Source organism: Phacochoerus africanus, chromosome 12 (genome assembly GCF_016906955.1).
Source record: "Phacochoerus africanus isolate WHEZ1 chromosome 12, ROS_Pafr_v1, whole genome shotgun sequence".
Lineage (NCBI taxonomy): Eukaryota > Metazoa > Chordata > Mammalia > Artiodactyla > Suidae > Phacochoerus > Phacochoerus africanus.
The window spans coordinates 50,280,963-50,307,322 of record NC_062555.1 but is presented as its reverse complement, the minus strand read 5'-3'; the positions used below and the strand labels follow the sequence as shown (position 1 = coordinate 50,307,322).

At 40.8% G+C, this 26,360-nt stretch overlaps 1 protein-coding gene across 6 annotated transcripts in view; it reads left to right on the top strand.

Moving 5' to 3' along the window:
• Positions 1 to 2,050: 2,050 nt before the first annotated feature.
• NSUN6 (NOP2/Sun RNA methyltransferase 6) overlaps positions 2,051 to 26,360 on the top strand; it is an 89,858-nt gene continuing 65,548 nt past the window's right edge. For 5 of the 6 annotated variants that reach the window (XM_047755519.1, XM_047755516.1, XM_047755515.1 and 2 more), the window contains exons 1-5: positions 2,051 to 2,586; positions 5,764 to 5,919; positions 12,616 to 12,695; positions 24,537 to 24,646; positions 25,888 to 26,041. In XM_047755519.1, coding sequence (XP_047611475.1) covers positions 2,512 to 2,586; positions 5,764 to 5,919; positions 12,616 to 12,695; positions 24,537 to 24,646; positions 25,888 to 26,041 — 575 coding nt within the window. In that variant the 5' untranslated portion in view covers positions 2,051 to 2,511. The remainder of the gene's footprint in view (positions 2,587 to 5,763; positions 5,920 to 12,615; positions 12,696 to 24,536; positions 24,647 to 25,887; positions 26,042 to 26,360) is intronic. The other variant, XM_047755520.1, reaches the window with a different exon arrangement.

Below are 26,360 nucleotides of genomic sequence, written 5' to 3'. Positions count from 1 at the left end.
TTATCAAAGCTAGTCTTTATTTTACATTTAGGACTATGATTCATAGACTTGCATTTGTTGGGAAAGGTGGACAGCGGTTCATTTTCTTCCCATTAGAGTTATCCAGCTGTCCCAGCATCATTAATGAAAAAACTCTCCTTTCAGGAGAGGATTTAACTTGGCACCTCTGTCAAAGAACAAATTGACAATTTGCTTATGGCTCCATTTTTGTGCATTGATCTGTTTGTCTGTACCAAAGCGGATACCACATTGCATTGATGACTGAAGCTTTATATTAATTACTGAAATTAGTTTGGATAGGTTACCCAACATTTTTCTGCTTTCCGAAATTGTTCTGACTATTCTAGGCTCTTTGCATTTAGATACCAATTTTAGAATCACTTGTCAATTTACTAAAAAAAAAAAAAAGCACCTTCTGGGCTTAATATAGCAACACTGGATCCTTAATCCACTGATCAAAGCCAGGAATTGAACCCACGATCTCATGGATTCTAGTGGGATTTGACATCTGCTGAGCCACAATGAGAAGTCCAGTATTATACTTTTAAAAACATCTCTGTGTGAGATTTAAAGAGAAAAAGACTCAAGAAAAAACTTGTCCTACAGTTCTGTGTTAGTGACTACAGTGCCTCCAAAAAGCCCTGATTCTCAGAGACAGTGTAGGGGTGCTGAAAAAGAAAATAGGGAGCTTGAAAAGAGCAGAGCCATCTTGCCGCCACTGTCCATCCCATATCTGTATGGGAACTTAAGGTGACTCATACCAGGGCTCTGAGAAAAACAGTCATTAGGACTTGAGAAACTCCAGGCTCAGAGTGTTCTAAGCATATTTGAAAATAGCTAGGGAGTTCCCGTCGTGGCGCAGTGGTTAACGAATCCGACTAGGAACCATGAGGTTGCAGGTTCGGTCCCTGCCCTTGCTCAGTGGGTTAACGATCCGGCGTTGCCGTGAGCTGTGGTGTAGGTTGTAGACGCGGCTCGGATCCTGCGTTGCTGTGGCTCTGGCGTAGGCCGGTGGCTACAGCTCCGATTTGACCCCTAGCCTGGGAACCTCCATATGCCGCCGGAGCGGCCCAAAGAAATAGCAAAAAGACCAAAAAAAAAAAAAAAAAAACCAACTCAAAAAATAAAAAAAAAAGAAAATAGCTAGACTGTGTTTAAGATTAATCATCAAAGAAACAATGTAATACATTTTGCATAGCTATGTATCTTCCTGTATCCCTCACGTAATTAAAAATTAATATAACATGTTAGATACAACACTATACATGTATCTCTCCCTTTCTGTTCCCGGTCCATGATTGGAAAGTGATTCCCCTTGGATCGGCCTGTGTAGTAGAGCTGTTTCCCACCTTCGTCCAGCGTCCTCTTGGAAGGACGACAACAGGTGGACTATTTTTATTTTCCTATTCAATTATTGGATACTGTGACTTTCATTAGGTTCCTTCTCTCTTTGAATCTTTCCTCCTCTGTAACACAAATATCATGCCAAAGGTCTCCCCAGATTTTTAAAGTATAACTCAACTATGATATAGGTAATTGGTAGTTTTATTCAACTAACTGTAAAAACTACCTCTGTGTTTTAAAGTTTCACCTGAGCATTCATGGATATTAAAACATGATTAACCCACCTGTTATAAATTTGAATAATGTTGTTTATCCACAGCTGAAGGCACATCAACAAACCCAGGAGAAGTAAGGTAGTTTCATAAAGTCAAGGGTGGCTGATAGGTCAAAAGAAACCTTGGTTTCATCCTTTCTTTGGAGGTCACCTAGCAGGTAACTGGTCCCTCACCTAATTCAGGCCAGCAGGACTCAACCCTCCCCGGTTGCCCTGGCATCCACCTCTCCCCGTCCGGATCTGCTCTTTTGCTGGATCAGTTTACTCTTCAAGGCAGCGCCCCTTCTCCTCCCCCTAAAGCCCCGCCCATTCAGGCCTGCGGCACCCGGACGCGTCGCGGGCGTAGCTGGGAAGCTTCTAGGGACGTGACGTAGAGGCAACTGGCGGCTGAGGATTGGAGGGCAGGGGGGAGAGGTGTGTCGCCGGAAGTGACGCACTCCGGAAGCGGCTCTCTGTGGCGAAGCTGAGACCGCGGGTTTGGAAATGAGGGTTTAAGTTGGCTGTGGCCAAGTTCGCGCCAGCCTGGTTTCCAGCTCCTGTCTAGTTCACAGAGGAGTCCTTCACGAGTTTTTCCCGCTCTGCAACATGAGTGGCCTGGCCTCGCAGTGATTTCCGTGAGCGTGGCTAAGGTGGGACCTAGGTTGGGTTCAGGACAGGCGAGGACGCTGCTCTAAACTACATCACTCTAGCCGCTCTGGCTCTCTCTGGCTGAACTAGAGAGGGCCTGGAGGTTCCCCCGCGTTTCCGACGTGAACCTGGCGTAAGCAGAGAGCTGGGGTTCGGGCGGTGGCGGGGGGGAGTCATCGACCAGACGCTCTTTGTAATTCGGAGAGAGAGAAAAACGACTGTTGTCCAGCATTTTTCTTGGAGGAGGAGAACTAAGCAATAGGAACATGTCTGTTTTCCCTAAAATATCGTTGAGACTTGAAGTTGAAAACTACCTTAAAGCGAATTTTTTGAATAAGGAGGTAGGTCGAACAAGTTGGGTAATAATTGCGAAAATTCAGGGAGAAATAGAAAACAAGTCTAAAAGGGAATGCACTGCCGTGTTTCTTACCCTTCGTCTTTCCTAGGGTAAAGTAAATGCTAATGTCTTTGTGCAGGTATTGAATTAATGCTTTGCGTGCTAAGAGGTGAATGGGGTGTATGTTTTAACACCTGGGAGTGGGAAAACAACACCACCACCACCACCTAGGAGTGGGAAAGAAGGGAGGGGAAAAAAGCGTTTTTGTGCCTTGTAGTAGGCGTGCACTGAAGAGGTTACAAGGAGAAGCAGGAAAAGATCCCAGTTTTAAGTTAAAAGACCCTGTAGAGAAGAAACACCTGTACACACGTACAGCGCCTGCGCTGGCCCTCAGATGAAAAAGATGCTATAATTCAGTGAGTGCTTTTTTAAAAATTTTATTGAAGTACAGTTGATTTAAGTGAGTGCTTCTGAAATGTCACTACGTGTGCTAGGTCAGTTGCAGACCTTCACGTTCTCACAAAATTTTTTTGTTGGAGTATAGTGGACAGCAGATCTTTACATCTTGATCTTAGAAGTCTTTTTTTTTTTTTGGTAGAGCTTTCCTCCCCATTTTTATAGCTCAGAGAACCGAGGGTCCAAGGAGACGTTACTGAATCAAATTGACGCTCCTCTCCTGTTACAGTGTTGGAATGTGAAGGCAAAGAGCTCAGGTACAATGGGAAAAGGGATAGATTTGGAAATCCCTGCTCCCCGATTTGCGGGCCCAGTGCTTGAGGAAATTACTTCACATCCCTTAACCTTGATTGATTTCCTTTGTGAAATTTGAGGATGGTTAACAATAGTAAATTTCCAAGGTTGTTTTGAGGAGTTAATCATTAAGTGCTAGCACTTGGCATCGTTCTAGCTCATAGTAAGCCCTCAACAAATGTTCCTTGTGCTGGCAGGGCCTAGCCAGAAGTCCACGGTGAATGTTGATTGTCTTTGATTGCCAAGCTTGTGCTCTTTCCACCTTAGTTTGTATTTTCCAATCTTTGGTTTTCTATCCAAAGTAAAGCCTCATGAATGTTATTGATTTTCAGAGATGTTGGTGAAGCCATGAATTGTAGGTTTAATTTCTACATTTCCCAAGATTATGTTAAGGGGCAAAACAGTATTGAAAGAGAAAGTATCTCAGTTTCAAAGAACTTCAGGTATGAGGAGTGTATTAAGACAAATAGAGGCATTCAGCAAATTTTACCAGCAGTTTTTTTGTTTTGTTTTTTGCGGTTTTGTTTTGTTTTGTTTTTTTGGTCTTTTTGCCATTTCTTGGGCCGCTGCTGCAGCACATGGAGGTTCCCAGGCTAGGGATTGAATTGAAGCTGTAGCCGCCCGCCTACACCAGAGCCACAGCAATGCAGGATCCGAGCCTCGTCTGTGACCTACACCACAGCTCACTTAACCCACTGAGCAAGGCCAGGGATCAAACCCAAAACCTCATGGTTCCTAGTTGGATTCGTTAACCACTGAGCCACCACGGGAACTCCTGCCAGCAATTTTTAAAGTGGTTAACATTATTTTATAAAAGAAGATTGAAATGTCATTCTTTGACCCCACCGTAGTTACATATTACCAAGAGAAAAACCATCCCTTCAAAGGTGATGGAATATTCAGTTAAAAAAAACCCTGAAAAAGTACTAATATTTTTAAGCTAGTGGATTATTAGCTGGTAATTGGTTTATGAAGATTCTGTGAGGGTAGAGTATAGGCAAAAATGACAAAAAGGTGAAATATGTGTCTTGAAAAGCTTCAGTTAATTACAAGGAAAGTTGATTATTTCTGACAGGTATCTTGCTACCTGTCGTTTTTGGACAATAGCTATTTGTTACATTTAATAATACCATATTAAACATTTAAAAATAATAATACCATATTAAAAAGCTGATATGGGGAATGTTTGGGTGACAGTGTCAGTGTTACTTGTTCAAATTGGTGTTTTATAAGGTTACCAACCAGTTTGCTCTAGGATATGAGGTTAGCAAGGAACTAGTTCTACAAAGTGATATTAATAGTAAGTAGAATGAAATCCTGAATTTACATGTAGCAGGTATGTTCAAAATGCTAATAATTCTTTGAGGCAGTATTTTTCTGAGCTTTTCTTCTTGGGCATTTTATTAGGTGTTTATTAGAATAACTCTGTGAAATATTACCATTCTCTTAGGGTAATTTATTTTTTGGCTGTGCCCAGGGCCTGTGGAAGCTTCCAGTTCAGGGATCAAACCTGAGCCACAGAAGTGACCTGAGGTACTGCAGTGACAACACAGTGCATAGTGCCTGAGGGTATATACCACCTATAATCATAAGTATCTTTTTTTTTTGCTTTTTAGGGCCACATGTGCAACACATGGAAGTTCCCAGGCTAGGGGTCAAATCAGAACTGCAGCTGCCACCCTACGCCACCGCTATGGCAACACCAAATCTGAGCCATGTCTTTGACGTACACCACAGCTCACAGCAATGCCGGATCCTTAACCCATTGAGTGGGTCCAGAGATGGAACCTCCATCCTCATAGATACTAGTTGGGTTTGCTACCACAGTGGGAGCTCCAGGTATCTTTAAATGTAAAAGATAATGCTAAACTGTTTTCCATAGTAGTTCTTCCAACCTGCATTTCCACAACAAGGATTAGATAGTTGCTTTCTTGTGACATTGTTGACAAAAGATGGTGTAACATCAGCACTTTAAGTACAGTTAACACGGTGGTCTATAAGTGATAGGCCGGTGTTTAAATTAGTGTCTCTCATCATTATTAATGATGTTGAGCACTTTGTCATATGTTTCTACATCACTGGAGTCTTGTCAACTCTCTGTCCAAGTCTTTTGTCCATCTTCCTATTGAATTGTCAATTTATTCTTATTGTGCAAATTTGTGTGTTCTCAATAACAGTTCTGTTGTTATTGACTGTTCTCAATAACAGTCCTCAATAACAGTGTGGATCCTTAACCTGCTGTGCCATAGTGGGAACTCCACCATACGCCTTTGTTATCAACACATAAGCAACACAGAAAAATGAAATGGATCTAAAGGATTGCTCCATGATATTTCACTGGTTGAAACAACTGTATATGCATATATTCTGCTGTATGTTTTAAATTTGTATATTGAAATTGAAAATTAACTTGTTCTTTTCTTCCTTTCAGGTTGTATCTGCTTTTGGTAAACAAGAAGCAGAAAGGAAGTTTGAAACTCTGTTGCAAAACTTGTCCCACCCTCCGTCATTCACGACTGTCAGAGTAAATACACATTTAGCCTCAGTACAACATGTGAAAAATCTGTTACATGATGAACTTCAGAAGGTTTGTGCAAATTTTTTTAAGTTACAGATGACTTACAGTGTGTTAATTTCTGCTGTACAGCAAAGTGATTCAGTTATATGTATATATTCATTCTGTTTTATATTCTTTTCCTTTATGATTTATTTCAGAATATTGAATATAATTCCCTGTGCTAAACAGAGGACCTCGTTTATCCATTCTCTATATAGTAGTTTGCCTCTGCTAATCCCAAACTTCCACTCCCCCCCCCCCCCCCCCCCCCCCCGCCTTCACCTTGGGAACCGCAAGTCTGTTCTCTCTTTCTTTTTTTTTTTGGTTTTTGGTCTTTTTGTCTTTTAGGGCCTCACTCGAGGCATATGGAGGTTCCCAGGCTAGGGGTCTAATCAGAGCTGTTGCTGCCGGCCTACACCACAGCCACAGCAATGCCAGATACGAGCTGCATCCTCGACCTACACCGTAGCTCATGGTAACGCCAGATCCTTAACCCACTGAGTGAAGCCAGGGATCAAACCTACAACCTCATGGTTCCTAGTCGGGTTCATTTCCACTGCACCATGATGGGAACTCCAGCAAGTCTGTTCTCTATGTCTATGAATCTGTTTCTGTTTCATAGATATGTTCATTTGTGTCCTGTTTTAGATTCCATCTATAAGTGATATCATATGGTATTTGTCTTTATCTGACTGACTTCATTTGGTATGATAATTTCTAGCTCCATCCATGTTGTGGCATGATTTTGTTCTTTTTTAAGGCTTAAGTATTCCATTGTATATATGTACTATGTCTTTATTCTTTCACCTATTGACAGACATTTAGGTTGTTTCCACATCTTGGCTATTGTGAATACTGCTGTGAACATAGGGGTGCATATATCTTTTTGAGTTATAGTTTTGTCTGGATATATGCGCAGGAGTGGGATTGCTGGATCATATGGAAACTCTGTTTTTAGTGTGTGTGTGTTTTTTTTGTTGTTGTTGTTTTTTGTCTTTGTAGGGCCACATCTTTGGCATATGGAAGTTCCCAGGCTAGGGGTCCAATTGGAGCTGTAGCCACCGGCCTGTACCACAGCCACAGCTATGTAGGATCTGAGCAGCTTCTGCAACCTACACCACAGCTCACTGCAATGCCAGATCCTTAACCCACTGAGTGAGGCCAGGGATCGAACCTGCGTCCTCATGGATGCTAGTCGGGTTTGCTAACCGCTGAGCCATGATGGGAACTCCCAAGCTAGGTTTTGAATCAGAACTGCAGCTGCCGGCCTACACCACAGCCACGGCAACGCCAGTCCAAGCTACATCTGCCACCTACACCACAGCTCATGGTGGCACCGGATCCTTATCTCACTGATTAAGGCCAGGGATTGAACCCGCATCCTCATGGATAGTAGTCAGATTTGATTCTGCTGAGCCATGATGGGAACTCCTGTTTTTGTTTGTTTGTTTGTGTGTTTTGCTGCACCCAGGCATGTGGAAATTTCCCAGGCCAGGGATCAAACCCATGCCACGCAGTGACCTGACCCAGTCCTTAGCCCGCTGAGCCACCTGGGAACTCCTCTTATTTTTAGGTTTTTTTTTTTTTTTAAGGAAACTTCATACTGCTTTCCATAGTGGTTGCACCACTTTTCAGTACCACCAACAGTGTAGGAAGGTTCTGTTTTCTCCACACCCTCTCCAGCATTTGTTATTTGTAGACTTTTAGGTGATGGCCATTCTGACTGGCATGAGGTGGTACCTCATTGTAGCTTTGATTTGCATTTCTCTAATAGCAATAATGAGGATCTTTTCCTGTGCTTGTTGGCCATCTGTATGTTTCCTTTGGAGAAAAGTCTGTTTAGGTCTTCTCCCTGTTTTTGATTGGGTTGTTTTTTTGCTGTTGAGTTGTATGAGCTGTTTGTATTGTTTGGAAATTAAGCCCTTGTTGGCTGCATCATTTGCAACTCTTTTCTTCCATTCTGTGGGTGGTCTTTTTATTGGTGGTTCTCTTGGCTGTGCAAAGCTTGTAAGTTTGCGTAGGTCCCATTTATTTATTTTTGTTTTTGTTTCTATTTCTTTGGGAGACTAGACCTAAGAAACATTGTTATGATTTATGTCAGAATGTTTTGCCGTTGTTCTCTTCTAGGAGTTTTACGGTGCCACGTCTTATGTTTCAGTCTTTAAGCCATTTTGAGTTTATTTTTGTGTGCGATGTGAAGATCTGTTTCAACTTCATTGATTTACGTGTGGCTTCCAACTTTTCCAATACCACTTGTTGAAGAGAGATTTTTTTCCCGTTGTATATTCTTGCCTCCTTTGTCAAAGATTAATTAGGCATAGGTGTGAGGGTTTATTTCTGGTTCATGCAAGTTTTTTTTAACATTTATTATTAAAGTATAACTGATTTACAATGTTGTGCCAATTTCTGCTGTGTAGCAAAGTGACCCAGTCATATATATATGTGTACATTCTCTTTTTTATGTTTTATATTCCATCATGGTCTTTCCCAAGAGATTGGGTATAGATCCCCTGTACAAATTTTTTATGTCATTGTGTACAGAATTAGATTTCTGTGGTCTGTGTTGTGTTGCTGTCCACTAAAATCATGTGAACAACATACTGTTACAGTTTTACAGACAAGGAAATTGAGGATCCTGAATGTTAAATTGTTGAAAATTGCATACTGGATGTTAATATTAGACTTGAACCTAGTACTTCTGATTCTGAATTTATTTAGTGACTGGCTAAGTCCCTCAACCCCTCTGGGCCTCTGTTGCTTCATTGTTAAAATACTTCATGGATCCATTCTAACCCTAAAAGTCTGTAATATTGTAATAAGCAGCATATAACCATCAGGAGGGCAGTTCGTATAGCCAGGGTGAGCCCAGAGTTAGGGAGGTACCTACTGATAACCTGTAGGACTATATTTTAAATTTTAATAATTTTATTATAATAATTTAATAAAAGCAGGAAATTAAATAATATAAAGAATATATTTTAAAAATAAAACAACACATTTTGTTCAACTAATAAAATAGTTTTGGCATAATATTCATTTTTTAATGCTTGAAAACAGTATCATAAAATAGCTATATATATATATTTGGTTGTTTTTTTTTTTTTTTTTGCCACACTGAGGTATGTAGAAGTTCCTGGGCCAGGGATTGAACCTGTGCCACAGCAGTGGTCCTAGCTGCTGCAGAAACAGTGCTGGATCCTTAACCTGCACCACAAGAGAAATGTGAAAATAGCATTTAAAAAAAAAAAAGTTACATTTCCCCCCCCCTTTTTTTTGGCCTTTTCTAGGGCTGCTCCTGAGGCATATGGAGGTTCCCAGGCTAGGGGTCTAATCAGAGCTATAGCCACTGGCCTATGCCAGAGCCATAGCAACTCGGGATCCAAGGTGCGTCCGCGACCTACACCACAGCTCATGGCAATGCTGGATCCTTAACCCTCTGAGCAAGGCCACAGATCTTGGTTCCTAGTCAGATTCGTTAACCACTGATGTACGATGGGAGCTCCCCCAACTTTTTAAAATAAAGTAGAAGAACTTGAGTATAGCACCTAGTAAGCAGGAAACTTAGTTGAAGCTGGAAGCCACATATGGTCTACCTTGTTACTAAATCTCATATGCAGCTACAATCAATTCCAGCTACATTTGTTTTGTTTTGGTTTTTTTTGGGGGGGCGGCGCCTGGGGCATGTGGAAGTTCTCAGGCCAGGAATGAAACCCACATGACAAGTCAGGATCCTTAATCTGCTGTGCCACCAGGGAACTCCAAAGTGACATTTTTTAAGTTCTAAGCCAAAAAAAATTATTTTCTTGTTTATGTTGTCTTAATGCTTTCCTTTCAAAAGCTGTACATTTTATAAGTGAAATAAATCAGACAGCAAAAGACAAATACTTTTGTTTATGTCCCTTATAGGTGGAATCTAAAAACTATAATAAACTAGTGAATACAATAAAAAAGCAGACTGAGAGATACAGAGAACAAACCGAGGGGGGGCGGTGATGATATAGGTTGAGGGGGTGGGAGATACAAGCTCTTGGGTGCACCTTAGGCTCAAGGATGTATTGTACAACACAGGGAATATAGCGGATATTTTGTGGTAACTAAATGAAAAGTAACCTTTGAAAATTGTATTAAAATAAGAAAACCTTAAGGCTGTGCATTTTGTCTTTCATACACAGTGCACTGAAATTTGCCTCCAAAGAAATGTAAGGTAGAGGAAAACAGATGGCTGAAGGGGATACTTCAAATTATGTTTCATAGATTTTTTTTTGTCTTTTTTTTTTTGCTATTTCTTGGGCCGCTCCCGTGGAATATGGAGGTTCCCAGGCTAGGGGTCGAATCGGAGCCGCAGCCACTGGCCTAAGCCAGAGCCACAGCAACTCGGGATCCGAGCCGCGTCTGCAACCTACACCACAGCTCACGGCAACACCGAATCCTCAACCCACTGAGCAAGGCCAGAGATCGAACCCACAACCTCATGGTTCCTAGTCAGATTCGTTAACCACTGAGCCATGACGGGAACTCCTAATCTGATTTTTAATGGGAGTGATCATTTTGCTGTGAGAGATGACATTAGGCATAAAATATAAACATTCCTCTAAAGAACTAAGATTATTTTATATAGCCAGGCATATAGTTTTCCAGTGAGCATGAAGGAAACTGTTCTGAGTCCCATCAGTTGTCCATCACTCAGGCACATCCAGGTGGTTGGCTCTTCCAGCAAATTATTCCTACAGCTTAGGTAACCTCTCAGTCTAATGGGAATTGAAGATCTTGGGTGGTACCTGAGATTAGGCAGACCAAGTTGCTCTGCGCCTTAAGTCCTTTAACTTAGAGGTTAACATAAGGTGGAGAAGATTAGGTTGTCAATACTAGTTAAGACACTGATGGTTAAGCTGTGCCTATTTCTAACAGATAAGGGAACTTGAAGGAGGTTTTAGATTACAAGTTTTCTGTCTTTTTCCATGTTCTAAAGCTCACGTGTGTTCTAAAGATGTATTCTGAGTCAGGGCTTTGTCTCCAGGTTTCTAGGGTCACATTTTGGAATTTATTATTTAAAATTTCATTTGACGAGGGAGGATGGGGAGAAACTGGAACCTTTATACACTGCAGGTGGGAAAGTCAAGTGGTTGACTTTCAAAAACCGGTTATTTCTTAAAAAGTTAACCCAGCAGTTCCACTTTTAGGTATCTACCCAGGAGAAATGAACATGTAGGTCCACGCAAATGCTTGAATGTGAGTATTAATAGCAGCATTGTTCATATAACCAAAAGGGAAATCTGTCCAAATGTCCATCAACTGGTGAATGGAAAAACCAGCTGATGTGTTCACACAGTAGAACACCACTCAGCCCTGAACATGGTCAACTGATAGATGCTCCCACATGGGTGAGCCTCCAGACTGTGATTGTGAGTGGAAGAAGCCAGGTGCAGAATGGTCTGAACTGTACGATTCCGTTTGTATGAGATGTCTACACAAGGCACATTTAGAGAGAACACAGGATGGTCAGGAGCTAAAACTGCGTAGTAGGGAGTTACTACTGCTCTGATGGAGATGGTTAGTTCGAAATATCCTCTGCCCGGAAGGAGCAGAAGTCGGAATAGCTATTAACTTGGCAGAAATCGAGGTAGAGCTATAAAATATGAATAATTTTTTTTTCCTTATCAACTTAGCAATAAGATGATTTTGGAAGTTTTCTCTAGGTGGTATGTGGATACCACAAGGCAACGCAGATCCTATTAAAGTTACTGTTGTCTCATATGGTATGTGAGAAGGAATGAGGTGATAGTCTCTTGCCTACATGGCTAGAGATGGTTTGTTTTCCAGTATTTGATTGTTGATATTCGGGCCACGCCTCCACGTGGATTGCTCAGTTGGCTCCCAACGTGCAACCCTCATGTGTTGATGAACACTGAACAGCCCACTTTTTGGAAAAATAACGCTGCTTTGTGGTGTTTGCTGATTTTCATGGTGTAAATGCTCCCCCTGTGGTCTATTTCGAGCTACCAGCATGACCGTGGAGTTGGGAAGAGATGCACACAGTTGGTGCCCAGAGAACTATGAGTTGGCCCCAGCACTTAGACCACTGGCTCTGCACCTATTTCCAGTCTGAAGGCCACGTATGGTAGAGGACACTGAAAATCCTGAACCTTTGCCAAAAAGCATCATCAAAACTGACGTGGCACGCACTGTTGATGATATATAATAAATAGCATTTAATAGTCTCATCTTTTAATGTCCTATTCTGAAGCTTTTCTTAAGAGAGTACTACGTGCAGTATTATATTGGGTGTGTGTTTTCAAAGTAAGCCACTTGAGTTTCTTGGTGTCCTAACAATTAAGGATCTGGCATTGTCACTGCTGGGGCTTGGGTCACTTTTGTCGTGTGTGTTTGATCCCTGACCTAGGAACTGCTGCATGCTGTGGACGTGCCCCCCCCCAAAAAAAAGTCAAGGTAAACATATTTTGTATTTACAAAGTCATATAGTAAGCAGAGTTGATTCTTTGAATTGTCAAGAAGTCAAGATATTTCACAATCAAATTATAGAGAAAATGTTTTGAAGTCTGATTTTTTTAATAGAATAAAGTGAAAATATACTAAGCTTTTTCATAGAATAAAGTGAGAATATACTAAGCTTTATTCTCTGCTCAGTAATGACACTGACAAGCTCCGCAATTGGAAATTAGCAAATATATTAATTGCTTTGTAATCCTGTGTGTTTATCTTTAACAGCAGTTTAATGGATTAAGTTTTCCTGTTCTTCAACATCCAGACCTTCAGGATGTCTTACTCATTCCTGTTATTGGACCTAGGTTTGTAACTTTTGTTTTCACATTGTATTCTTCTAAATAAAAATTTGTCCCAGGTTCTTTTTTACTGTTAGGTGGGAATACTGAGTTTCTCCATTATTAGTGATTTTATTTAGATAGAAATTTACAAGTTTCATAAATGCTGATTTCATTCTCTATCACGGACAATATTACAAAAGAACATTAAGAATGGACCCAGACACTTTGAGTAATGCATATTGATTTCATTTAGTGCAGTGATTGATTTTTTTTCCACTCTGTAAGAAAGTTACTTTTGCATTTGTTTACTTAGGTATTTTAAGAGATTCCACTGCTAAGTTAAACTTTTGAGCTACAACAAAAATACAGAGCAACAGTATTTCTTACTTTCATAGTTGATATGTTTGGAAAATTTTATTTATTCACAATTATGCTAAGTTACTATGTTCCCTCAATAGAGCAGATAGTTATGTATTTGAAAGGCATGTGTCTAAAAATTGAAAAAAGTAGGCTTTCATGTTACAGTGAGAGTTCTTTTCCCAAAGAATTTTATTTCTTTTAATTTTTTTTTTTTGTCTTTTTAGGGCTGCCCCTGAGACATATGGAGGTTCCCAGGCTAGGGTTCCAATTGGAGCTGTAGCTGCTGGCCTACACCACAGCCGGGGCAATGCGGGATCTGAGCCACGTCTGCGACCTGCATCACAGCTCATGGCAATGCCGGATCCTTAACCCGCTGAGCGAGGCCAGGGATGAAATCCATGTCCTCGTGGATGCTAGTCGGGTTCGTTAACCGTTAAGCCATGACGGACACTCCCTCCCCCTTTTTTTTTGTTCCCAAAGAAAATTTTAAAATCCCTGTTTGATACAGTTTTTTAGTATCCCAAGAGTTATATACAAAAATGCTGTTTTTTTTTTAAAGCTTTAAAGTACTTTAGTGGTCAGTGGTAGAGCCATGGTTTATCCTTTCAGTTGAATATTATATGGCCTTTAATGAAGAAAAATTACATCTACAAATAAAAAATGATATTCATGGTTAATTAAGTACCAATAGCAAGTTGCTGTGTGTAGGATATTTACATTTTTTTGCAATTGTATATTAATGTACAGAAAAAAATCTGGAGGGTATAACATACCCAGCTGGTAACAGGGATTAACTGCGTGGTTAACTCTGAGGAGGTTGGATTGGGAGAGACTGGGTAAGAGATTTTTCACTTGAAACGTTTCTATTTTATTTTTTCCTGTAAGCATGTATGACTTTGCAGTTAAAACAGTTGATTTTGTGAACTCGTTATTCTCCTTCATTAAGGTGAAATTCGCAGGTAGTGAAATAGAGGTCGTAATTAAGTGTACCATTTGCTGAGTTTTGCTAAATTCAAACAACCGCATAGGCAGGACTCACCCCAGTTGAGATACACACCATCTCCATCACCTGGAAAATTCCCTTGCACACTGCTCCCCTGCCAGGAAGCAGTGTTTTCTCTCATCTCCTATTTAGTTTTTGTTGTTGTTGTTGTTGTTTTTTAGGGCCACACTCATAGCATATGAAGGTTACCGGGCTAGAGGTTGAATCAGAGCTGCAGCTGTTGGCCTGCACCACAGCCACGGCAACACAAGATCTGAGCTGTGTCTTCAACCTACACCACAGCTCACAGCAACACTGGATCCTTAACCCACGGAGTGAGGCCAGACATTGAACCTGCATCCCCATGGACGCTCGTTGGGTTTGTCAACCATTGAGCCACGAGGGGAACTCTTATTTAGTTTTAAACCAACTAGTTATTACAGTTGATGGCAGTCAGAGCTCTTGTGAGACCTGTGATTCAGTTCAGAATATACTGTGGATATCTTTCCATAATGTCCATAGTTTTCCATAATCCTGTCGAACACACTGTTTCATTCTTTTTATGGTTATGTAATGCTTCTATTCTTTGTAGAGATCTAAACTACTCATTAGAATGTTAATGAGTGATAAAACACGAACAGCGAGTTACTGTAGGAAAGTACTGAAACATCTCTTAGGATTGTAGATTCATATACCAACCTACCTTTCATTTCTAAAAGCAAGTTCTTTGTTTTTATTTTTTATTTTTGTATTTTTTTGTCTTTTGTGTTTTTAGGGCCACACCCATGTCATATGGTGGTTCACAGGCTAGGGGTGGAATTGGAGCTACAGCTGCTGGCTTATCACAGCAACTTGGGATCTGAGCTGTGTCTCCAAACTGTACCACAGCCCACAGCATCCCTGGATCCTTAACCCACTGAGCAAGGGATCGAACCTGTGTCCTCATGGATGTCAGATTCATTTCCACTGAGCCAAAAAGGGAACTCTGGTTCTTTTTTGTTTTTTAAACTTATCATTTTTAAGTATCTTTTGACTTTTCACTATGAAAAATGAAGAAATTTTTACACTTCAATTTGCCCTAAAACCTCCAGCAACTAATTTTCACTTACTGTTAGTTTTTTTACACTGTAGAGCCTTGTAACAGTTTTATTTGACAGGGCACAGTTGAGACAAATGCAGGGCTTACTTTGAGCCCTCCTGGCAGTATCTTTCTGAGTTCTTTGTCTTGATTGGTCTCTTGGTTGGTTGACTGTCATTGCTGAGCAGGTCTCCAGTGCCTGCTTCCTTTCACCCAAGTTTGTCTCTTGGATGCTTTGTTTACTTTCTTGCTTGAGAACTTGATTGTTGCCTTTATGTTTAAATACCAACTTAGCTGATTGTGGTAGTTTCAGGCTGCATGTGTTATTTCCTTGAGCACTTGGTAGACCCTGCGTCTACAATCTTACAGCATCATGTATTGCTATGAAGAAATGTGAGGCTAAACAATTTCCCTCTTGTAACAGAATGTTTTGATTTTGATGATCTATGAGATTCTCAGGCATTGAACTTTAGAAACTTGGCTGTATCCCCAGATTTTGATTATTCTCTTCCTTTTCATTTAAAGACAGTGTAATTTTTTTTTTTTGTCTTGCTATTTCTTGGGCCGCTCCCACGGCCTATGGAGGTTCTCAGGCTAGGGGTCTAATCGGAGCTGTGGCCGCCAGTCTAGAAGCCACAGCAACACCAGATCCGAGCTGCATCTGTGACTTTACACCACAGCTCCCGGCAATGCTGGATCCTTAACTCACTGGGCGAGGCCAGGGCTCGAACCTGCAACCTCATGGTTCCTAGTTGGATTTGTTTCCGCTGTGCCAAGACAGGAACTCCTAAAAATTTTTTCTTAATTGAAATATAGTTGGGTTACAATGTTGCATTAGTTTCAGGTGTACATAAAGTGATTTGGTTATACATATATATGTCTGTTCTTTTTCAGATTCTTTTCCTTATAGGTTATTACAAAATATTGACTATAGTTCCTTGTGCTGTACAGTAGGTCCTTGTTAGTTATCTATTTTATATGTAGTCGTGTGTATATGGTAATCACAGACTCCTAATTTAGCTCTCCCCCCACCCCCTCATATAGGAGTATTTTTAACAAGGTATAGCAACAAGCATTTTCTAAAGACTGCATTTAGATCAGAATAATTTTTTAGGCCATTGTTCGGTTTGTAATTTGTAAGTATCTCTATATTTTGTCTGTTGGTGTTTCTCCTTTTTTTTTTGTCTTTTGTTGTTGTTGTTGCTATTTCTTGGGCCGCACCCGCGGCATATGGAGGTTCCCAGGCTAGGGGTCCAATCGGAGCTGTAGCCACCGGCCTACGCCAGAGCCACAGCAATGTGGGATCCGAGCCGCATCTGCAACCTACACCACAGCTCCCGGCAACGCCGGATCGTTAACCCACTGAGCAAGGGCAGGGACCGAACCCACAACCTCATGGTTCCTAGTCGGATTCGTTAACCACTGCGCCACAACGGGAACTCCTGTTTCTCCTTTTTTGATAACAATCTCAGTATTTTCAGCAGGTCAGAAAAATTAACTTTCTTTCCCTAGTAATTGAGTCCGCAATTCAGTAGCATAAATCTCTTTAGATTCAAATGAGACTGGATTTGTCCTTCTTTTCCAGCCTGCTTGATTTCTGTCTTTCACAGTTGCCTTATCACTGGTATTAGCACTTAAAGTTTTCGATTAATGTTTGTGTATTTGAAATAATAGGGTAAATGCAATGGACAAAGTACAAAGTTTGCTGGTTAAATAGACGGCAATCCTGAAAATACTTGGTAGACATGCAGCAGTATCATGTGATATCTCAAAATTATGTTCATTATCTTTCTTTTGGTGTAGGGTAGATAATATGTGCAGTGAATTATGTGCCAAGTAGATGAATCTATATTTTTGTTTTACTCTTTAGTGGGCATTCTATAATCTCATTCTTTAATTCTTAGGCATCTCATTTTTAGCTATTTTAATTAGTTTTTTCTTATTCTGAGTACTTTCATAGTATTTTTCCTCCAGTTTTTATTACTGAGTACTGGAAAAATCATCTCTTTTTTTTTTTTTTTTTTCCTTTCTCTTTTTGGCTCCGCTTGTGTCATGTGGAAGTTCCCAGGTCAGGGATTGAACCTGTGCCATAACAGTGACAATGACAGATCCTTAACCTGCTGTACCACCAGGGAACTCCAGAAAGTTTTTTATTTTATTTTATTTTTTGCTTTTTAGAAAGTTCCCAGGCTAGAGGTCAAATTGGAACTGCAGCTGCTGGCCTACACCGTAGCCACAGCAATGTATGATCTGAGCTGTGTCTGCAGTGTACGCCACAGCTCACAGCAGTGCTGGATCCTTAAACCACTGATGGAGACCAGGGATTGAACCTGCATCCTCACAGATACTAGTTGGGTTCATAACCCACTGAGCCATGGTGGGAACTCCCCCAAATTATCTTTTTTTAATGGCGTTGCTTCACTCCTTTATAAACATTTCAAAAATCAAGCTTTTAGTATTTTTTCATGACCCTCCATCAACTTTATATTTCCTCGATACAACTTCAGCAAAGCTGACTGACACGCTGGCCATTGTGTATGATCGCTTACGTTCTCATACAGTTGTTGTGTTGAGGGATCCCCAAGACCCCTCCCTGGCTCAGCCAGGCCCTAGGAAGACTCAGGGAATTCAGTATATAGTCATACTTGTGACTAGGATTTATTTCTGTGAAAGAATCTGAACCAAAATCAACAAAATACAAGGTGCAGGGGGCAAAGTCTAGGGAAAACCATTGTCAGGCTCCAGAGCTTTTTTCCACTGGAGTCAAACAATGGATATTAGTCCCCCCATAACAAGTATGACAACACATGTGTGACGTGTCATCACCAGGAGGCTCATTAGAGACACAGCACCCAGGATTTTCATTCAGGGCTGGTTACACAAGCACCCCCTTTCATTCCAGCCTCTTGGAAGAAAAGCCAGTGTCTACCGTAAGCCATACTCTTTGTATAAACACCGCAGGCACCATGAGCTACCCTTTGCAGTTAATAGTGAGAACCCCCTGATTGTAAGTTCTGGGACACCAGCCAAGGCCCAGCCTTGTAACCAGGCCTTCTAAAGAAAGGGTAGCAGTTCTGGCCCTCTGTGTTAACTCTCTTCTCTGTAGTCTTCCATTCTCAGCACAAAATGGTTATTTTCATAAAAACTTTCTGATTAACTGTACAAGGTTTCATTTCACAAAATATGTTTTGAATTGGTGTCTTGTGTAAGACTCAAGGCTGTTACAGAGATGGATGAAGCAGTTTAGTCTAAAAGCAGAGACTGTTGGTCCAAACTGCAATAAATGCCACAGTGGAGGTATGAATTAAATACCATTAGCACAGAAGAGGAAGGCCTGAGTGCAGAGAAATGGGTAGCGGTTTTCTCCATGCGGATGTTATTTCAGCTGAGCCTTTAAGGTGAGTAAGAATTAGGTAGATAAAGTAGGGAAGGCTATGCTAGGTGGAGGGGTGTGACAAGAGTGATCAGGTTTGGGTGATCAGTTTTTAGAGAGATTGGTGAAAGGTGTTGAAGTTAGGAGAGGTAGACTGAAATGTAAAGTTTGTTTTTTTGTTTGTTTTTTTGTCTTTTTAGGGCTGCACCCATGGCATGTGAAGGTTCCCAGGCTGGGGTTGAATCAGAGCTGTAGCTGCTGGCCTACACCACAGCCACAGCAACTCAGGATTCGAGCCATATCTGTGACCTACACCACAGCTCATGGCAATGCTGGATCCTTAACCCACTGAGTAAGGCCAGGGATCGAACCTGTGTCCTCATGGATGCTAGTCAGATTTGTTTCTGCTGAGCTATGATGGGACCCCCCCCCTTTTTAAGGAATGTTTTGGGGGTTTTTGCATGGAGTATAGGAACCAAATAACTTTTTATTACAATCGTTATTTTAGAAATATAATATTTGCAGTAGCATAAGCTGTGTTTTCCAAACTGCATGCAGCCCGTTAGCCATTTAGTAGGTTGTAAAATCAATTTGATTGTTTTTTTTAATAGGCATTTAAAAAAAGAAATGGGGTATTCTACAATATATTGGATTGTACCTAAGGCATTTCCTGAAGCATTTACTGTAAACGTTAGTGTGTGTGTGTACGCACATGTGTACTGGGATGAGATTTAAGTGCATTTCTGACATTGGGGTGTAAGTCGGAGGAGCTTAAACCCTTTTGTAAAAATAAGATGAATTATAAGACTGGTGCTCAGTTAGGGAGCTCTTAGAAAGGCCTTTTATTTCCAACACTATGGTGAATTTGATAACCTGAGAATGTTTTTACTTCATACACCTGGGAGTACTGAGTAAAACATAGGTCATAAAATGCACAGCTGAGTGATTAAGAATATAAGTAAAATATTCAGGGGTAGGAATGAAGAGTAACTGAAAACCGAGTAGTCAGCAGTGAGCTCAGTTTAAGAGTTGGGGACTTGAGGGGGAAGATGGTTGGTCCCCTAAGTTAAGGGGCTTTGGTTTTAACAACAGATGTTAGCACTGGGAGGAGAGAAAAATCCAGCAGTCAGTGCAAGGCAGTAATTAGGAGTTGGATCACTTTTGCTGTACAGTTTGGGTTCGAGGAAAAAAAAAAATCTCAAGAGATTGTAGAACTGTGGTTCCTGTATGGGTTTGGAATTCCAGTTCCTTTTGGGACATTAACATAAAAATCAGATCCTAAGCCAGTTCCTGAGGTGCTTGGCAAAACCACTCTGGAGTGGCACCCATCAGTACAGGCCATGTCCCTTTCTCATAGTTAGAAGCTGCACTAGGTATCAAACCCCCTGAGTGAGAACCAGTGGGTTCGATCCCTGGCCTTGCTCTGTGTGTTAAGGATCCGGCATTGTTTTGAGCTGTGGTGTAGGTTGCAAATGCGGCTCGGATCTGGTGTTGCTGTGGCTGTGGTGTAGGCTGGCAGCTGCAGCTCCTATTCAACACCTAGCCTGGGAACCTCCATATGCTGTGGGTGCAGCCCTAAAAAGAAAAAAAAAAAAAAGATGATAGATCAAAGCTGGATAAGATTGTTACATTTCTGTGCAATAATATGTTTTTATACTCAAAGGAAATAGGCTTATGTGAATGATGATCAGTTGTCTGAAGTTGATCATATTCTGCATCAACAGACCTTTCTTTCTCACACTCCCAGCTCCATTTTGCAACATGATATTGAAGGTTCAACTCCCATGCCATTGAATCTCTAAAGATTTGCCATTTCTCAGCAATAAAATACACAAGCAGGTATACTTAGCAGAGTTCCAGGGATTGTACCACATTGTCAATATACAATTGAAGTTTTTTTTTCAAACTATAAATGCAAGAAAGTTTTAATATTAGGAAAGCTTTTAATACAGTGTAACATAGCAAAATATCCAATCAGAAAAAATCTTGACAATCACAATAGATAAGGATGTGACAAAAGTCAGCACTTATTTCTGTTTCTGATTGGAGTTCTGTGGCTCATGCAGGTTTGATCCCTGGCCCTGCTCAGTAGATTAAGGATCTAGTGTTGGCCATGAGCTGTGATGTAGGTTGCAGATGCAGCTCGGATCCCGTGTTGCTGTGGCTGTGGTATAGGCTGGCAGCTGCAGCTCCAATTGAATCCCTAGCCTGGGCACTTCCATAGGCCACAGTAGGTGTGGCACTGAAAAAAAAGAAAGAAAGAAAACCAGTCTTAGACAACTAAAACTAGGAAGTTAATTCTTTAATGAAATAAACCTATCAGGAGTTCCCTTTGTGGCTTAGCAGAAATGAATCTGACTAGTATCCATGAGGATGCAGATTTGATCCCTGGCCTCACTCAGTGGGTTAAAGGATCTGGCTTTGCCGTGAACTGTGGTGTAGGCCAGTGGCCGCAGTTCTGAATTGACCCCATAGCTTAGCAACATATGCTACAGGTGTGGACCCAAAAAGCCAAAAAGCCAAAAAAAAAAGCAACATATACAGCAAATTTAAGGGATTAGATTCTCACACCCCCACCCCAAACTGTAGTAAGTAGAGCTAACTGAAAGAGACTATAAAATCTGTTTCCTTGAAATGACTAAAAAAAGAATCAAAAACCTAGAAGACCCTCAGAGGGAGAAAAAGAATTGAAAAAGAATTTCTAGAAATAGAAATGAACATACTAGAGTTAAAACTCATTCATTGAGTTAAACTGTAGGTTAGACCCAATGGATGGAGAATTAACCAATGGGGAGATGACTCAAAAGAAATTACCCAGAATGCCGGAGTCCCCATCGTGGCTCAGTGGTTGACGAATCTGACTAGGAACCATGAGGTTGCGGGTTCGATTCCTGGCCTTGCTCAGTGGGTTGCTGATCCGGTGTTGCCCTGAGCTGTGGTGTGGGTCGAAGATGCAGCTTGGATCCTGCGTTGCTATGGCTCTGGGGTAGGCCTGTGGCTATAGCTCTGATTTGTCCCCTAGCCTGGAAACCTCCATATGCTGCAGGAGCAGCCCAAGAAAATGGCAAAAAGACAAAATAAAAGAAGAAAGAAAAAGAAATTACCCAGAATGCAGCAGGTAAAGTGGGTAAAACAGTTGGAAGCATGAAACTGAGTCATGGAAAAGAGTGAACAGGCACTGTGTGTTTGTAATGAGAACCAGATGTAGAGATAAGAAATAACAGGGGTGAGAGAATATTCAGAGATACAATGGCCAAGAATTGTTGAAAGTCAGATTTCAGAAATACAACATCTAAAGGCAAAGGTAAAGACAAATCCATGTCTAGATAATTCAGAAAGAAACTGAAGAACCCAAAGAGATCAGGCAGGTCTGAGGGCAGTTGAAGGTAAGAGGTGGCAGCTCCGTCAGTAATCAGGTTGAGAGGTGATGCCTGTCTCATGTCGAGGGATGGGCCCAGAAGACCTGTCGGGGAATTAGAGGTGGCCTCCTTGGGTGGCTCGGTGAATGTTGAGTCAGAAGTTGTAGGGAGAAGAGGTTAAGATGATGACAGACTTTCTAGTTTGGTTATTCAGGTAGATAATGGCACTTTCTTCACAACTGGAAACAGAGTGAAAAGCTTTGGGATGTTATCCAGGGTTTGAGGAGTGGATCAGAGCAATAACATTGTTGAGGACCTGTTGAGTTTGAAGTAATTGTGAACCATCTATCCCTGGCTCTCTGCAGGTAAGCAGTGTCTGGAAAGGCTGATCATTAGACTATGGGGGTTGTTTTTGTGGTTGTTAAAGTCATGATATTGCCAGGGTTTAGGATACAAAGTGTGAAGAGATGATTGGCATGTTTTAGAACTTGGGGGAATGATCCTCTTTGAGAAATATATTGCTAGAGAATGAGCAGTGAGAGTGTTTGGAACCAGGAAAGAGTAGTGTAAAGCTGAGAGGTTTACTGAGGTTCGATCATTTGGGGATCATGGAAGGAAGATGTCCTTAATTCCCTCAGTAGGGAATTATGACAGCACGTGAAATGTTGCCAATGAGGAAAGTTGATCAGAGACTGGGGTTCAAGAGTTTTATTTTGGGGCTAATCACATAGGATGCCCTGACCTTTAAAAAATCTGTTATGAGTGTTAGAAGTGATACCTGGGGAGGGGGGGGTTCCCATTGTGGCTCAGTGGTAACAAACATAACTAGTGTCCATGAGGATGCAGGTTCGATCCCTGGCCTTGCTCAGTGGGTTAAGGAACCACGTCACTGTGAGCTGTGGTACAGGTTGCAGATGCAGCTCGAATCCCATGTTGCTGTGGTGTAGGTGGGCCTCTGTAGCTCCCATTCCACTCCTAGCGTGGGAACTCCCATATTCAGCAGGTGCAGCCATAAAAAGAAGAGAAAACAAAACAAAACAGAAATTAATGATTTACTTTGTAACCATCTACCACTTCAGAAATGTTTTTGAATTCCTCCTATGTTGTGTCTTTTAGTCTTTGAATATAGGAATTTTCTCTTCTCTCTTAATGCTGTTTTGAAACAGCAATGCTTGTTAAATGATGAAGCAATTTTTTTTTTCCATTGGGGGTTGTGATTTTAACCCACATAAAGCTTCATTGGGTGGTTAGAACATAAACACTGATCATATCCTTTGTAACACAGAAGGTATCAGAGTTGCTGATGCAGACACTAGGCTGGGCCTCAAGGGGTGCCTTTGCCTGTTCTGCCCTGTGTGTCATTTCCTGTCACCTCAGTCATGCCTAATTTTTTAATTGATATACAATATTATATGAGTTAGAGGTATGCAGTAATATACTGATTCACAATTTTAGGTTATGCCCCATTTTTAATTATTGTAAAATATTGGATATACCATAAAAAGAATGCAATAATGGCATTTGCAGCAACATGGATGGATCGAGAGATTATCATATTGAGTGAAGTAAGTCAAAGATAAGTAAGTTATGATATCACTTATATGTGGAGTCTAAAAAAAAAAATGAAGTTATTTACAAAAGGAAAACAGAGCCACAGACAGAAAACAAATTTATGGTTACCAAGGGGAAGGCGAGGGGAATCAATTAGTTTGGGATTAACATACACACTACTATATATAAAATAAACCACAGAGCTTCTGTATAGCACAGAGAGCTATATTCAATATTTTGTAATAACTGATAGTGGAAAACAGTCTAAAAAGAACACATGTATTTTTATATTTATAAGAAATACAATTATTATGTATATAACGGAATGACTGCTGTACACCTGAAACTAATACAACATAAATCAACTGTACTTCACTAAAGAAAAAAATATTGGCCTTATTTCCTGTACTGTGTATCCTTCTATCTTATTTTATACATAATACTTTGTACCTCTTAATCCCCAACCCCTGTCTTGCCCCTCCCACTTCCCTCTCCCCACTGGTAACCACTAGTTCTCTTTATCTGAGGGTCTGCTGCTTTTTTGTTATATTGACTAGTTCATTGTATTTGGTAACAAATTTTTGGTGCTACTTACTGCTTTGCATAAGGACCCTGGTTTTTTTGCTCATCCTCTTTGTAGGTTTTTCTTTCTTTTTTTTTTCTTTTTGCCACACCTATGGCATGTAGAAGTTCTCTGGCCAGGGATCAAACCTGCAATGCAACCACAGCTGTGACAATACCAGATCCTTTACTGCTAGACCACTGGGGAACTCCCTTCTTTATAATTTTTTTAAAAAAATATTTCTTCTGTATTTATTTTCCCTTTTCCAGCTTTCTTTTTCTCATTTATTCACTAGTGGCATTCCCTTGGGATAATCAAGACTAAAGAGGTTTAAAGAGGTACAGTGAGATCCTGCTGTGTAGCATTGAGAACTATGTCTAGATGCTTATATCACCACAGAACAATGGGAGGGGAAAAAATGTATACATGTATGTGTAACTTGGTCCCCATGCTGTACAGCGGGGAAAAAAAAATAAACAAATAAATAGGTTATTTAGGGTTCAAATTGAATCACTGAAAAAGCTGTTAGGCATTGGAGGTTAACACCTTAACGTTGGAGGTTAACGCCCTGTGTTAAGTTTCCCTCGTCTTGCGTCCTAGGAAGAATATAAAACAACAGCACTGTGAAGTTATTGTTGGAGCCCAGTGTGGCAACGCAGTGTTACGAGGAGCCCACGTGTATGTTCCAGGCATTGTGTCAGCCTCAAAATGTAAGTCTAATGTTTAGGTTTCTCTGTAAAATGTTTGCTAAGATTTATGTGTATCATCAAATTGGAAAATTTATTATCACTGAGATGTATTTCAGATTTCCTTTAGTAAAGACATTTTCCAAGCTTTGTGTTTAGTAAAGCCACTTGAGGGACATTTCTGATGTGGACTAACGGATTAGGCATCCCCGTGAGGTTTTCTGCCAATGTTTTTATTCCGCATGAGGATGTGTGTGCTGTTTGTTTAGAGGATCATAACTGACTAATAGAGTAAGATGTCCGTGAAGTGGTATGTATCCCATTGCTCTAAATCCTCGGGCTGCTGTACTGTCATTAGTGAGGGGAACATTCAGAGCCTGGAATTTTAATTTTGAGATGAAACTCAGTGTTCTTAATTTACTCTCTTAAGGGGTGTTAGGTTTGGGGAAAATAATTTAAATAGAAGATTTTTTTTTTTTTTTTTTTCTGCTCAGCTAAAGACTTCCAATTGGGATGAGATTTGTTTGGTTGGTTGGTTGGTTTTTTTTAGGGCTGCACCTGTGGCATATGGAAGTTCCCAGGCTAGGGTTCGAATTGGAGCAGTGACTGCCAGTCTATACCAAAGTCACGGGAATAGGATCCTTAACCCACTGAGTGGGGCCAGGGGTCAAACCTCATGGATACTGATTGGGCTTGTTACCGCTGAGCCACAATGGGAAATCTGCAATTCTGGCAGGATTTTTTTTTTTTTTTTTTGTCTTTTTAGGGCAGCACCCACGGCACATGGAGGTTCCCAAGCTAGGGGTCTAATTGGAGCTGTGGCTGCCAGCCTACGCCACAGCCACAGCAACTCAGGATCCTAGCCACGTCTGTGACCTATACCACAGCTCATGGGAACGCTGGATCCTTATCATACTGAGCGAGGCCAGGGATGAAACTTGCAACCTTATGGTTCCTAGTCAGATTCATTTGCATTGCGCCACGACAGGAGCTCCATGGTAGGATGTTTTGAAGACTATTCTGTATCTTTGTTTTCCTAGGTAAAAATCTTGAATTAGATTATTGTTGGGAAACATTCAAAAGTAAAAGTTATATTTTCTATGAGGGATCATATTGAGACAGTGGCCCTGGTTTAAACTGTTTCATGCCCACTGTTGATACCCCTTGGTCTCCCCAGTCTTAAAGCTTGAAGACTTAAAGCTGAAAGAATTTTCACTATTCTGCTGAAATATGATCAGTGTGATACAATTTTCTTCTTTCTCTAGTTATGAAAGGTGGAGATACTGTTTCCGTATACTCTGATATTAAAGGCAAATGTAAGAAAGGAGCCAAAGAATTTGATGGAACAAAAGTATTTCTTGGAAATGGGATTTCTGAACTAAGCCGCAAAGAAATCTTCAGCGGGCTACCTGATCTTAAGTATGTTATCACATGTTGTTTGGGGAAAATAAACATCCTTTTTGTGAATCAAAATAATTAAAAACAGTGTAAAAACTATATCTAGTTGCGTAACATGAATAATTTTATTGGTGTAAATTTAACTAGAAAATATTGGTTTAACCCATAATGCCTTATTTTTTGGGGGGAAATATGTATTTAGGTAAAATAGTAAATGCTCATATTAAAGAGCCAAAGTAGGAGTTCCCTCTGTGGTGCAGTGAGTTAAGAATCTGATTGCAGTGGCTCAGGTCGGTGCAGAGGCATGGATTCAATCCTTGGCCCAGTAACAGTAGGTTAA